Source organism: Haliotis cracherodii, unplaced genomic scaffold, assembly GCF_022045235.1.
Source record: "Haliotis cracherodii isolate W230 unplaced genomic scaffold, xgHalCrac1.p SCAF_15, whole genome shotgun sequence".
Taxonomy (NCBI): Eukaryota; Metazoa; Mollusca; class Gastropoda; order Lepetellida; family Haliotidae; genus Haliotis; species Haliotis cracherodii.
Window position 1 is genome coordinate 3,578,863 of NW_027266270.1, and position 16,491 is coordinate 3,595,353.

The 16,491-nt window shown below is 42.3% G+C and overlaps 1 protein-coding gene across 1 annotated transcript in view; it reads left to right on the top strand.

Annotated features, from left to right (window-relative positions):
* The first annotated feature begins 15,334 nt into the window (after positions 1 to 15,334).
* Positions 15,335 to 16,491, top strand: part of LOC139461722 (transient receptor potential cation channel subfamily A member 1 homolog) — a 47,293-nt gene continuing 46,136 nt past the window's right edge. Inside the window, exons 1-2 of the mRNA XM_071243178.1 lie at positions 15,335 to 15,429; positions 16,043 to 16,339. Coding sequence (XP_071099279.1) covers positions 16,169 to 16,339 — 171 coding nt within the window. The 5' untranslated portion in view covers positions 15,335 to 15,429; positions 16,043 to 16,168. The remainder of the gene's footprint in view (positions 15,430 to 16,042; positions 16,340 to 16,491) is intronic.

Here is a 16,491-nt window from a genome sequence, read left to right on the forward strand (position 1 = left end):
AAGGCTGTTGAAGCATTGAAGGAGAATTATGGGCAAGATCAAAACCTAGCTAGAAGTGAGATCAATCGCATGTTAACTCTCCCCACTGTCAAACCTGGTGATTACGAAGCTTTTGACAACTTTGCCTTTTCAATTCAGTCCCTTGTCAGATTGTTGACATCTGTAGATGGTAATGACTGCTATGATCTGAAAACTGCCTCACACGTTGACATACTTCTTAAGAAGTTGCCAGGCTTCTTACGTGACAATTGTGTCGAGTACTGTTTGAATAAAGGGGTGATCTTGCATCCTTTTCACAAGACAAACACCCGTAAATCAGATTCAAAACCAAAACAAGCTACAGCAATGCTCATCACGCCAACCGGGTCCAAAACTCATGGTACGTCTTACGAATCTTACTGTGCCTATTGTAACAGCAAGGACCATCACGTGAATGCATCTTAAAGTTTCCGCAAGTTGGAAACAAAGGATGTACTTCAATGGATAAAGGACAAAAACAGGTGCATCCGTTGTGGCAGGAATCATAAAGAGCAAGACTGCAGCCTTAAGAAACCATGCAGAGCGTGCAAAGGTCAACATCTAACCATACGTCATGCTCTCCATGAACTGAACAATAACACAGTGAAGAAGAACTTCATTCTATCTGGACAATCCAACCAATGTGATGTTGAAAATTGTTACATTACATAGCGAATATGACATTGAAACTTTCACCTTGATGGATGATGGGTCCATGCGAAGCATGATATTGTCATCTGCGGTGAATGACCTTGAACTGTCAATAAAACCTGATTCCATATTGTTGACAACAATCCAATCTGAAACTTTTCCTTGTGATGTTCACAGAGTGGACCTCTCTATTTCATCACCCTTTGATCCAGATACAAACTTTCACTGAACAAGCAGTTACTTCCAGGACCGACACTAGGTGCATCCTTACTCGGGGTGTTTTTGAGATTTCGCCAATATGCCATAGCTGTGTCAGGAGACATCAAAACTATGTTTCATCAGATGTTATTGATAGAAATCCTGAAGACAGAAACCTGCTTCGTTTCATTTGGTGGGAAATGGATACAAAGAGGGATGTCTCAACATGGTAAACACAGACTGGTATTCAATTGCTCATACGAATATCAGAAACTTTCACTGAACAAGCAGTTACTTCCAGGACCGACACTAGGTGCATCCTTACTCGGGGTGTTTTTGAGATTTCGCCAATATGCCATAGCTGTGTCAGGAGACATCAAAACTATGTTTCATCACATCCTATAGATAGAAATACTGAAGACAGATACCTGCTTCGTTTCATTTGGAGGGAAATGAATACAAAGAGGGATGTCTCAACATATGAATGGTAAGTATTACCATTCGGTACAACCTGTTCACCATGTTGTGCCACATATGCAATTCAGACACTGGGCAAAGAAAACAAAGATGATGTCCTGATGTGCCCCAAGCAGTTCAAGATTCCTTCTGTGTTGACAACTGCTTGTCTGAATTCCTTGATGAGGCCAGAGTTTATCTGTAGACAATGTCATGTTATGAAGTCTAGTGTATTCAATATCCGACAATGGATAAGCAATGGTCCTGACGTTGTTAAGGACTTGCCCAGTGAAGCAAAATCTGAAACTTGTGAATTGTGGCTCATGCAAGGCAACACTGAACCACACAAAGGAACTTCAGTGGAAATGGGATAAAGTTCTTGTCACTTACAAGTACAGACCCATTGCATATTCTACTCTGACACTGAATTTAGTATATGGGATACTAGCCAGTCAGTACGATCCTCTTGGATTCCTCACACCTTATCTTGCAAGAGCCAAAGTCATTTCTTCCGCAACTGTGGCACCACAAACCTCAATGGGGAGAACCACTTCCAGAATGTGAACTTCTCACAGAATGGCAACTGTGGGAATCTGAACTGAAACCAAGTGTCACTTCCAAGATGCACGGATCCACCTGAACCAGTCAACCAGAGACAGTTACATGTTTTCTGTGATCAGAAAAGGTATATGGTTCTGTTGCATACCTCAAGTCAGAGACCAAAGATTGATCATCTCATGTCTCCCTTGTTGCAGCACGAAGCAGAGTAGCTCCTTAGAAAGTAATCTCAATGCCCCGCCTTGAACTGTCAGCTGCTCTAACAGGAGACCACGTTGCCAACACGCTCACCAGTAAAAAATGACAATTGACATTCACAAGGTGATCATGTGGAGTGACTCATCGACTGTTCTAGCATGGTTGACGTCCGAATCATGTTGCTACAAAGTGTTTGTAGGAACTCGAGTAGCAGAAATTCAAACACTTACTGAGATTCATGACTGGACATATCTCCCGTTGGAGGAAAACCTGGCTGATGATATCACCAGAGGAAAGACACTGCAGGACTTGTGTGCCTAGACAAGATGGAAAAATGGCCAAGCATTTCTAAACCTATCAGATATCGAATGGCCCCTCAGTGATGCCAAACCGAAGCCTTCTGCAGTCACATCACAGAACAACCCAAAGCTGATACATCTCTACATCAATCATGGAAAAAACTCCACAATCAATATTGTCAAGGATCCCAATGAGGTGGCCTCCATCACTGTTACCGATGTTGAGAAAGCTGAACTACAACTGTATCGCCAAGTTCAGGAAGAATGCTTTCCAGATGAAATGAAAGCATTATCCAAAGGTATGAGTATAGCATCTACTTAGTAACAGCAGGCTCTCACAACTCAGTCCAGAATATGATAATGACCATCACATCATACGTGTTGGTGGTAGACTGAGAAGATGTGATGAACTGTCAATCGATGTGAAACATCCCATCGTGCTAGATCCAAGTCATAATGTTACAAAACTCCTCATAAAGAAATATGACTCTGACCTCAATCACTATGGTGCTGAAAGACTTCACGGTGAAATCAGAAGGAAATTCTGGTTTCTCCGAGGCTGTGAAGCTGTTAAAGAATACCAGAGATAATGCCATGATTGTCAGAAATGGAGAGCAAATCCAGAGATCCCATTGATGGCCGACCAACCAGAGGCTCGGCTAAGACTGTTCAAACCACCCTTCTATTCGACAGGAATAGACTGTCAATAAACAAAAGTATTCTCAGTGGTACAAACAGCACAGTGGCCCAGAGGAAACAAATAACATAGTAGTCTCGGTAATATAAACAGCATAGTAGTCTGGCGCATTTAAACAAAAGTAGCCTCAGTGATACAAACATCATAGTGGCCTAGAGGAAACAAACAGCATAGTACCTCAGTGATATAAACAACATAGTAGTCTGGGGGATATAAACAAAAAGTAGTCTCAGTGGTACAAACAGGACAGTAGCTTGGGGGATATAAACACAAGTAGCCTCGGTGATATAAATAGCATAGTAGACTAGAGGATATAAACAAAAGTAGTCAAGGGGATATAATAAACAGCTGAGGTTGCAACTCAGAAGTCTCAGAAATGTCGGTGTACCGTGACATCCAGTTGAACACCAAATGAACCATGTAAGCATATGAGAAACTTGCATGAAAAGTATTTGTTAGGCAATATTTTCAAATGGCACACACAATTCTAATACGATTGGTTTGGTTGGCACTGTATAGATAAAAACATTTTCTTTCCTTTTTTCTATTAATTATGGTGATATACATCGTCCTGAATGTTCTGACACTTCAGATTGACAGGTGACATGCCCTACAGAAGTTTGTTTCAGTCACGGTGAGGTGAAGAAGTAGAAATTAGGATGAGTATTACCTCTCTATTTACAAGATCTATCACAGACTCATAGATGGACACCGGTAACTGAAACACAACATACCTCATGATACACATAAACCAACAAGCCATTAACCATCATTTACCCGAGCCTTCAAGAAGAAATTCATCCAGGCACTTCCAGTTGAACCAATGGAGGTTTTGCTTAGAATTGATGCATCATGTGCTGAGCCTGGCCATTTTGCAACATAAGTAAATCTGAAAATAGAAACAGCAAAGCCCAGATGACAAGTTTTCAACAAACTGACGTTATAAAAGGTTTATACTATGAACACTTATCCACGCCCACCGAAGCGGACTACTTTTATTACTATGGAATGTCGGGAAATACCAAAATTACAGTCGAGGGAATTCCCTTTCTGCTTGTATCGTCATGCACATGACATTTAGCGAAATGCATTCATATTCATTGTCCAAACAATCTTTTGAGCCCGAATGCCGAGAAGGAATGAAATCGTGCGGGCTAGCTCGCCTGTTTTTTTCCCGCTCGCCTCGGTTCCACAATTTTCATGTCTTCGGGTTTCATTTCTAACTAGCATTTTTCCAACTGTGTCAGGTAACTTATCTTTGAATATGTCGGCAACTGACCATGTCATTTGAAACAGATGCCTTCACACGGACATATTTGTTCCGATTCGTAAAAGCCTGACCTTGGCAGTTCTTCTCGCCTCTTCACTTGATTGACAGGTCCTATGAACATTGTTTTGATCTTACTCTCTGTTGATAAGCTGCTGACTTTGTAGGCGTGTCAAGTTAAGTGCATAAATTAAACAATCACCTGAATCATGTCACGCCACAGTATGTATTCCTACACCTTGAATGTTTATCAATCTCTGCATTTTTGTCTGCTTTGATATATACAACTTCTTTAGGTTAAATTATTGTAGATAAAACATGTTAATTATAAGTATTGCCTGTGTATCTTTTTCGATCCATACCTCAATGAACCTAATAGCCCCATCACACCAAACTAGTTCTCAATACGTTCGTGAAAATGTTGTGGAACGGGCTCCAACTGCGTATGAACGTAGTGGACGTAGTAGCAAATATTGACAGTCTTTTTACGAACTTCATGGACGGGCTCGGACGGGGTGGGTGCCCTAGAACTTTGAGTCTGCTCAAAATTGTATCCGGTCCATCCCGTTCTGCAATTAGTCGGATTGACAACGTACTTAAAACGAGAAAGACATAACGAACGGAATTGCCGTACGTCGAACCTACTAGGGACGTGGTTCGACGTGGTACAGTCACTGCATGATTTACGTGGCAAATGGCTTGCACATTAATGACATGGAAGCCCTTTCGGCACACGCATGCTGCTTCCTCATCGGCAGGTGGTCTCCTGATCTGTCAAAGTGTTCCGTCTATGGCTCCGATGCTTTACATGACGTAAAATGTCAAAACTGATGTTGAAGAGCGGCAAATGGTCGGGTGAACCACCCGTGACATCCTGGACTACATAGTCCCGTGAAGGTCTCCCAACTCAACGAACAAAGACCTTGCTTGAACACCTTTAAAAACACCTTGCTCAAATATCTCAAACTCAGGAGTAACTTCGTTTCTGGAGATAGGGAATGTGTTACTTGTGTAATATAGATGAGAGATTGCTTCTAGAGGGCGTTGCGTGGCATACGATATCGCGCACATAGTTCATCGTCAGATGACGTATCCACTTGCCGGGCGCGGTCTCTAAACACCCGTAAGACACGATCCATTTCCTTGCACATCTTAATAAAAGTCGCCATGGACCCATGAAGATCCGGGGTAGAATAGGTCTTCAGCAACCCATGCTTGCCATAAAAGGCGACTATACTTGTGGTGAGAGGCGACTAACGGGATCGGGCGGTCAGGCTCACTGACTTAGTTGATGTATGTCGTGGTATCCCAATTGCATGGACCGATGCTCATGATGTCAATCACTGGATTGTCTGGTACAGACTCGATTATTTACAGACCGCCGTCATATGGCTGGAATATTGCTGAGTGTGGCGTTAAACAACAAACAAACAAACAAAAACAAACAAAAGTCTTTTTTTTGGTTATGGAACAATTTAACATCGATTTTAGCGATCCTAAGTTGGAATGGAGCAACTTAGCATTTTGATCTTAACTTACAACACTCTTAGTTAAGATTGCTTTGTGGATCGTAACAAAAACGTAAGATCAATTTAGATCTAAGATCGATTTGTGGAACCTGACCCCGATTTCAATGAGATTGTTTTATATTCTAACGTTTTCTACTTGTATTGACAGTATATATAAATATTAATGGCTTATTTCCCAACACTACTACTGTTTGTAGGGACCAAAATGTATCTTTTATAAACTACCGTTTTAAATGCTTATTTTACTTAATCCTTTACAGTTTTTAAGCGGCGTTGGTACCAGTTCCTCTGAGTTTTGCGCGTTGTGGTGTAACCGTCCTATATAGGCGATAGTGGCATTAATCAATACCCATGAGACAATTCTTTAGAGAGGCAGTTTCCAGGAAAACTGTATAAACAGTTTCAAAGAAAAGACATCTTCCCGAGGCAAGGTTGTTAACTGACATTTAAAGTCCAGTTTCCACCATTGCCGAACTTGGCTGGAATTCCTGGGCTCGATCGTATCGCCAACAGTGGCTGTTACAAATTAAGTCCCTTCTATGTCTCTCCTATGGACCAATCAGATTCCACCTCTCGTATCACTTGCATTTGCTTCAAACAAAATGGAGGCGCCCAGTCAAGGCGATCTGCTCGATAATCAAGATCTATATTGTGAGACAACGGGTCTTACATCGCGAAGTACATCAAATCACGTGAGCACCTTGATTAAAAACTTGAAAAGATTCCGAAAATATCTGTTGACAACGAGTTGGCAGTGCACATGCTGTGCAAATTCTGCAATCGACCGAAATCTGCGCGACAGTTTATGAACCGGATTTCGATTTCGGTGCGCGATTTTGATTGGACTATGCATAGACTCGTTAGTCCGGCCAAAATCTAACTCCATAATACCAGCCTAGTTCGGCAAGGGTGGAAACTGGATTTGTATAGTCAGTTAACTCTCTTGTCTAGGGAAGATGAGAAAAGACAGCTTAACCGAGAATACGTCGCGCATCGATTGTTGTATGGAGTGTTGAAATCGATCACGCAAGCAACACGATCCCGAAGTCTGCTCAGCTGTCTGTCAGACGCCGAGTACGAACAGTCTTCATGAAATATAATACATGTACGCATGTACATAATTATGCAAATACATTTTTGAAGAACTGCAGTGGATGTCGATGTCCCTTTGTAAATACTGACAGTAAACCAATGCATGTACCCGTGTGTAAGTAGTTTATGTTATGCGAGGGGCATTGAGAATGTGGTGGCAACATGCAAACTTTTATCAACAACGTGAATGGGTAACGGCTGAACAAAGAGGACTTGTAATATGCTTAAACCAATACACGTTCGACGATTATTCATATTATATAGGTGACAACAGAGACATTACGATCAACCGCATATCGTATGGTAGGCCAATAACATAACATGGCGTGTTAGGGTAGACGCATGACGCATGACGCATGCAACGTGACTGGTTGACTTGTTTCTTGGTTCGTTGTTTGACGCCACACTCGGCAATATTCCAGTCAATGACGGCGGTCGGTAAATCATCGAGTCTGGATCAGAAAATCCAGTGATTGATATCATAAGCATCGATTTACGTCATTGTAATACGATGATATGCATCAACTTAGTCAGTGAGCCTGACCACCTGATCCAATCAGTCGCCTCTCACGACGATTCTTCCTTCTCGGGTCATCATGGGTCCAGGCGCTGGATGGTACTCGGGTTGGGTGGGTACTGAGTAGGACTGGACCCGTGGTGTGTGTGTGTGTGTGTGTGTGTGTGTGTGTGGCTGCTTGTACTAATCCGGACTGATGCCTATTTTATAGTGCTAACCCACTGAGATACAATACCGGAGTTGAACATGAATACCCCTCTCAGACACAATATACTGATTCTCTGAGCAGACCAGTCCTTGGTTTAGCCCTTAATGCTGAGCTCCAGACAGGGTGACAACATGTACTTTTAACGTCTTTTAGTTTAACGTGACCGATCCACCCGGACCATCCGCTCTGCCACAGGGCCCAATGTAAACCTAACCAATTACAAAACAAACTCAGGCAAACCATCCTGAGACATTCATAGAATGTTGGTTACTATTTATTGTTCCATATACATAGCTAGCCAATTTGTCCCTCACTTGTCCGCCAGTTGAGGTAAAGGTTATTGTCACTTAGTAAAATAAATTATCAAGCTACGATAACTTTGTAGCTGTTCATTCCCTCTGTTCGTGTCACTCTTATTTTACAGAATCGCATATTGACTATATATCTGTCAAAGTGCAGCTATTGATTTGTGCACATTACCTCGATAGGCACCAACAATACATTTCTAGAAAGAGAACGGCATGTGTCAACTTGTTACATAAAAACGGGATAACAGACCCGGTATCTAGGGGAAGAGCGTTGTGCAGACAGTCACATACCAGCGATTAAGGTAACGGGGATTGCATTGCTGAAATAAACTACTGACACGACACATATGCACCCATGGTGCACACTGTTTGTCTGTGACATGTACTTGACGTTGGCAATCGGACCACGAGCGTCTCGTTAAAACCTCTCAACCTGTCTCTCTGTGATATGTACTTGACGTTGGCCATCAGACCACGAGCGCCTTGTTGACACTTATCAACCTGCTACAGCTGCAGGTGACTTCCACGGCACAATGGAAAAACTTACTCTTCATAACGTAAGTTGATTGTACAGCTATGTTTGTTTGTTTGTTTGTTGTTTCAAGCCGCACTCAGCAATAGTCCAGGTATATCACAGCTGTCTGTAAATAATCGAATCTGGACCAGGCAATCCAGTGATTGACATCATGAGCAACGATCTATGCTATGACATGCATCAACGTAATCAATCACCTGACCACTCGATCCCGTTAATCGCTTCTTACGTACCAGGCTGAAGACCAATTCTAGCCCGGATCTTTACGGGGATGTACCTATATAACACGCCTACAATGAAATGATTCTTATGCTCGAAGATCTACTGTGAGTCAATATAACTAGTTCCTGTATTTCAAAGGGCCGTTGGTAAAAAATAAATTACTCATAAGGGAACGGAAATAGCTGAAGTTATTTTCAGAATTTCTCACAGAACATTATGACAATTATTCCATTGTTTGCGAATAGATCCATATCAACCTGACGTCATATGAACGCATTGTTGCAAATACTTTTTGTCGCCTTCTATTGTTCATGACGTCATAACGATTTAATGTGACTTCCGTGCATCTATGGGTAATATAGAGAATAGGCTTTTCGCAACTCTTAATAACGGATTATCTGTCCGTGAATTAACGTTACTCAGCTGCTCATCGTAGCTCGCATGTTCTCTGTTACCCATAGAGGCGCGGATATAGGCGGCCCTACGTCAGTATTTCTCGGTGAACATCATACTGTTGTTTTATGCTGATTGTGTGCAGCATTGTTTTTTGAATACTTGAAAAGATAGTAAATAGTGGATAACGTCATCCTAGTTCATGATATCATATTCTTTCTGAGCTAGTGTGTCTACTCAAAATAATATTTTTCTACGTCTTTCCGCCATGGGTAGGTAACCTTTCCTTAAATCCTATCATTTCATGCATTATTATCTAAATGTGTGTACATTTCATATGAAATCCTGCCAATATTTGACTGCCACGAACTAATCATGCTTTGAATTATAAGAATCCACATATACTGAGTCAAATTAAAAACTTCACATTTTTAAAAGTAATCCCATATATGATATACAACGGACAAATGTATCAGAGAAGGTAATTTTTCATCATTAATGTCCAAAGAAGGATTTTTATTAACGGTGGTAACCATAATTTATTCCAAGCACCTACGGTATTCGGTAATAACATCAACAGTTTAAATCATACGTCCCAAGCACGAGAATCTGATGGCACACAAGTTCAGTAGTGTGTATGGCCACCATTTCACTTGACAACTGCCACACAACGCCGTAAATACTTTTATTTTCTTGTGTTTTTCTTTTTTTTGTTAATGACGGCTAACAAGTATGGCTGAAAACACGTGCGGTATTATGGCCACGTGACCAGTTGTACTTGAAAAAACACTTTTGCCACGAAAGTGCCCATTACTGTTTAAATACACGATAAGGGCCCACAATGATAACTGGTCAAAATGTTAAAATTTTAGGATTTTGAAGTTTTTAATTTGGTTCAGTATACTTCAAAACATCATATGTGGGTGTTGCTATGAATTGATTTATTTGTGTCAGTCAAGATATTTCTTGAACGGAATAGCAACCACATTTTATGAACTTTACGACAGTGAGATAAAACACAGTGACACTGACACCAGAAATGCCGCCTTGACCTGCTACAGTTGTTTGTTGTCGACTGGTATCAAATCAAACAGGTTATATGAAGACGTTACGCTCCGATAGACGAATATTTAGTGTTTTCACCGCCCAGCAATGATAAGCTTTGTGCTGCTAAAAAAAGATACGTTCATACAAAGACAGTCACATTAGTTTATTATGGTCTCACTCACCATACAGTGAACACTGACTGCTCAATACCATAGAGGATATTCCATGTGTCTCGTAAAATATCATGTTTCTCTCATTAATTTTCCCTATCTGACACACGGGGACGGTTAACCACCCCTTGTATTTGCGACTTAAAAAGTAGTTTCGTGTTTGCAAAATCTTATAAAAACTAAGCTGGGCGGCAAAAGAAAGTATAGGTCGAGTTCCATGATCGATAAAAAAACAACAAGAAGAGCGTTTTGTTGTGAACTATAATATAATCTAGGGAGGGTAACAAATGATTGATCAACCACAGTTTGAATGAAATTGTGCAATCACTGGTAATGTAAGCTCAAGATAAACAATGATGGGGTAAGAAATTTCATTTTCAAAAGTTGTCTGAAATGTCACCAAATAATTGTCAGACACACTGCAAGTTCATTATCGACACAGTTGCCTTCAATAGAGTGTATGACCTCAATGCTGTGATACGCCGCCTCATCGATGACGTCAGTCTTCTGATGACGTGGACTGGAATCCGTTGCCACTCGTCTCTCAGGGCCTGCTGCAATTCTTGTCTGTTGACGGGAGGCTGATGACGTGCTCTAATCTGTCTGTCAAGATGGTCCCACAGATGTTCAATAGGTTTCATATCGGGTGAGTGGGCAGGCCAGGGCAAAACGTCAACGTTCTGCTGGTTTAGAAAGTTACGAGTCAGTCTAGCAGTATGGGGCCTGGCATTGTCGTGTTGAAACAATGTCCCCTGCTGTTGGTTTTGTAAGAACGGAAGCACAACTGGCTTCAACACTTGGTCTCTGTACTGCACAACGTTCAGGTTTTTCTGTATAATCACCAAATCAGTCTTCTGATCTCCACAAATACCGCCCCACACCATGACACCTCCCCCGCCGAAAGGACAGACCCCTCGAATACACGCCGGAGCCAAACGTTCCCCTTTACGTCGATAAACTCGTTTTCTGCCGTCATTTCGAAACAGGTTAAACCGACTTTCATCAGTATACAGCACTCGACGCCAATTTCTCACTTGCCAGCGTCGAACCTGCCTCGTCCATCGCAGTCGTCGATGTTGAGCAGTCAGTACCATTCTTCGGAAAGGACGATACGCTCGGATTCCAGCAGCACGAAGTCGTCGTAGTACTGTACATTGGCTAATGGGATGTCCCAACGCTGTTGCTGTCGTCACCGTCGCCTTTATGAATCTGTTTCGCAGGTGAATGAGCCGTATCTAACCGTCTTCCAGTGGTGTTGTAACTCGGGGTGGTCCGGTTCTAGGCCTGTCCTGTGTCCTCCCTGTCTGTCTGTACCGTTGAATCAGCCTGGCTACTGTCAATGGTGTACAGCCAAACCTTCTGGCAATTTGGACCTGTGTTGCCCCCATTTCGGCCATACCGATGGCTCTCTCTCTGCTCCTGTGACAGTCGTGGCATTTCTTTTTTGTGCTTTCATCACGTGTGGTTATACCCTGCAGACGAACGCATTTATACAGCTAACATCCACGTGCAGTTTATGCCATAGGCGGGAAACCCGTTTCACCATTTTTTTGGCACCGCACGAGCACAGTCAAAGGTGGCGCGTTCGGGTGAGGTGTTTTTGGTACCTGTACCTGGGCAGTCATATTCCTAATATTCACTTTCCACTAGTTTTCGCTGTTTTGAGGAAAATTACAAATTGCCAACCTATCCTTTCTTTTGCCGCTTAGTTTATAAACGAAAATATCAAAAAATATTTAGGGTCACGATAATTCTTTGTCATACATTTAACAAAAATGGCACTTTACGAAACGAAAAGTCTCGATATGACGAAGTAAATGAGAGATTTACAGTTTATAATGAAACACTTTCGAGCGAAGAATCTACGGCTAAAAGTGATATTAACTCACTAAATGACCATCCGTCATTATTTTGCCTTGTCAATGTGGAACTAACGTAAAAAGAACGTCAACAATAATTATTGTGTACGGGCTAGTCACTTACGACAAAGGGAGACAATTAAAAGGGAAGTTACTCAAGTAAAAATCAAGTGTTGTGTTCACTGCAGTGAAATATCAAGTGTTATGTTCACTGCAATGAAAATATCACTTTTTACAACTTCAGAAAACTCAGTCTTTCACGCAGATGTATAAAATAAAAAGGTAGGTTGCCTCAAGTACCATGTCCCGAAGTAAACCTTATGTCACACTTTACCGGTACCATTTCCCGAAGTAAAACTTGTGACTCTACTACTGTTAAACATTTTCAGTTGTTCCCTTACAGTCCAGTACCTTTCATATGAATTAAGAGATCTCCCCCTTTGCTTTAGCATAATACATAACCAACCGCCGATCCGCATCTGTGGTGAGAATGAATGGTTGCTTCATGTCACAATAGGCCACAGCTGGAGCCTGAACAAGACTGTTTCAATTGATCAAATGCAGTTTGGCAATCCTCAGAGCAATTGAAGGGGATATCTTTGGTAAAAGGACATTATCATGTCACAATAGGCCACAACAGGAGCCTGAACAAGACTGTTTCAATTGATCAAATGCAGTTTGGCAATCCTCAGAGCAATTGAAGGGGATATCTTTGGTAAAAGGACATTATCATGTCACAATAGGCCACAACAGGAGCCTGAACAAGACTGTTTCAATTGATCAAATGCAGTTTGGCAATCCTCAGAGCAATTGAAGGGGATATCTTTGGTAAAAGGGCATTACGTGGTGTTGCAAATTCGGAATAACATTCGATTAATTTTCTGTATTAACTGCACAGTCCAAGAAAGCTGAATGATGGATGTTCTTTGGAGGGGGGAATGTACGAACGGTTTTTTGTTTTGGAGGGGTCAGTCTCTGCTAGCTTTTTTGAGACAGCCTGCAAAAACGACGTCTGTCATCCGCATGGCGAGGCATATTACGTAACTCGTCAGTAGACCAGACTTTTCTCCATCGCAGATTTGGCAATACTCTGTTACCTTGACACCACTGACGTCGCAGCCGACGATACATATCCGTCAACAAAACACCTCGAGCTGGTCACATAGCGCGAATAACTTCCGCGCGTAAACGGTTGTTCAGTCTTGACTGATATCACACGCAATCCTCGTATTGCCGTAGTTGTAGAAGTGGCCATGGTGGTTCTTTCAGAAAAGTGATGTAACAGTATCAAGCTGTCCTGTCCTCTAGTAGTGACACTTGGTCGACCGGATCTAGGAAGGTCCCGTGTTGTCCCGAGTGTCTGATAACATTTCCACAGTCTTTAATGGTGCTTAGTGCTACGTGGAAACACCTGGCTACATCTGAAGATGATTCTCCTGTTTGCAGCCGGCAGATGGCGTTGTTGCGTTGGCTTCTGTCAGTTTTAGGGGCATGCAAATTGAAACCCAACGCGTTCATAGCCAAACAAATGATGTATCACGTGCATGTCATGGTCTGTTTCGGTGTCAGGCTCTAACATGGTTATGTTTTGGCGATGTTTCCATCTTTTCACCGAATTTCTGCAGGACCTTATTTTTTCTACAGAAATCAATCTTAACCCATGCAGAAAAGAACTTTTGCGTTTCTTTTTTGGCAGACTATATGAAGCTGTATGACTGTGTGTACACAGACTAGCCTTACATTTTGAGAATGTATTTATGTTTCTCTGATCAGAGAGTATGGCATTCCAAAGGTAAATGACAGAGGTTAGTTTTCATGTTGTAGCTCGCCAGAGAAGGTGACGACATGACGCTGAAGGCCATGCTTGACAATCCTGAGAACAACAGTTACGTGGACTTCGACACTCGAGATTCAAACAAACTGACAGCTTTGCAGTGTGCAGTCATCTGGGACAACCAACATGTCCTCAGTGTACTACTTCACGATGAAAGAACAGGTAAATGTGTTACATATATCTCCGACTGTAGCCATGACAACCCACATGTCCTCAATGTACTACTTCACGATGAAAGAACAGGTAAATGTGTTACATATATCGCCGACTGTAGCCATGACAACCCACACGTCCTTAGTGTACTACTTCACGATGAAAGAACAGGTAAATGTGTTACATATATCTCCGACTGTAGCCATGACAACCCACATGTCCTCAATGTACTACTTCACGATGAAAGAACAGGTAAATATGTTACATATATCTCCGACTGTAGCCACCACAACCCACATGTCCATTACGCTCGAAATAGAAACGCGATTGCGTTGACATCGAATCAAGACCAGATATATCAGTGATAGGCGGCATGTGTGTCGGTGCACGCTGTAGGGTTATATTATGCTGAAGGAACATGCACATCCCGAAATCGCAACAGGAAACACAATAACAGTTACCTTTGTTCTGCATACCTTGCATAGTCATGATCATCTAGTTGATCATGCATTGATGCACAGATAAGGTATATGTGTATTATTCAGCCTTTGACTCGAATTATTACACATCAACAAGGCGAGACATCGAGTGAGTTATATGCCTTTGACATCCTCGTTTATCCAGTAGTATGTCTCCGTTATATTATCATTCATAGTCTGGGCCCATTCGCTACTATAGCTTTGTTTTGAACCCTATTCGAATAAATATCCGTCCAATCATATTACACTCATGAGCGAGAGAAATCCTGTGCGAAGTTGGTGATGAGATAGATGTGGAAGACGAGGTCACTTTCCAAAGAATAATTATCGTGGGCAGTTGGTCCAGGGTTTTATCATTTTTGAATGGAGATACGATACACTGGATAATTGAGGAAGTGACTTCGATGGTGCCAGAAGTATGTCTGATCTCAATTGACCCGAGTGTCTCAGGACGTCTACCACATTTGAATATCGTGTTGCCATATTGCACAGTCTTGTGAGGAACCTTCCATTAAATATTCTGTGGAGGTTTGGGGATTTGTGTAAGAGACAGAATGCATTATCACATCAGTCCCTAAGGTATTCTTATCTGCTTCATTGTGTTAATCAGAAAGTGCCCGCCAGGTGCGAGACAGCGAGGGTCTGTCCCTGGCACACTATGCAGCCAAGACTGTCCGGGGGAACATTAATCCCGGCATCTGTATCGACGGCAGCGTCGTCCGTCGCGACAGCGGCGAGGAGGTGAGATATAGTTCATTGTAATGTTCATCGAAGTAAAACAGAAATAAAACTTTCTCAACTGTATCAATGCCCTCATCTCAAGCTATCAAAAAGAAGTTCCATTTTCTATTTTGAAGATTGAACATTCGAAATGACTTGTGTTTGAGGTCAACTTCGAGGAAGAGATAGTTTGACATTCTACATTTAAGCTGAGAAACAGCGAGTTTATATATGTATGTTTATGCATATGACATGTGCTGCAGATGGGAGGTAGATATTCTGTGGGATGGACAAGATAGGGTGAGTGAGTGAGTGAGTGAGTTGGGTTTAACGCCGCTTTTAACAGCTTTCCAGTTATATCGCGGCATGTCAGCTTAATGTGGGAGGAAAGCCCGAAGCGATGCAGGTCTCAGACGTTTACCACTTCGGTGAAACCCACGAGCACGGGTATGGTGCTGACAAACCTAGAAAAGTAATCAGGGCGAACTGGGATTCGAACCCATAATCATAGGTTTCTGGCGTGGCCAAGGGACGAAACTCTGCACAGCGAATCGCGGCGCCTTAGACGACTGGGCCACCCGTGCCTCCGACAAGGTAGGGGAATAGACTGTATATCAAACATGCTTCAAAACAGGGGAGGTCTTGCCTGAAAGTCATCATAGACAGTGACAAAGTACAGAAAAGAAAATGGAGGAAGAAGAGCGGACGCAAGAGGCTGACCCTGGAGGAAGATGCGGAGAAGCGGGAGGAGAAGCTGCTGATGTATAGCCGAGATCTCGGGGGACAGTCACCCATGCACTACGCCGTCATGTCCGGGAACAAACACGCCGTTGAACTCCTGAACGACAACGACGACACCTCGTACGCAGCCCCCGACAGCAGACATGAAAAGACAGCAGAATGGCAAGATGACAAGAAAAAACTCATATATGTACGTAGAGCAACATTCCAGAAAATGTGTAGAGTGATGTCCTTGTTCAATTATTTACACATCCCCCCAAGGACATGAAGCAACCTCTGCAATGTATGGTTCCACTATGATGTGTCCTACATTCTGATTTGTAGACAGGTGGTATCGAATCT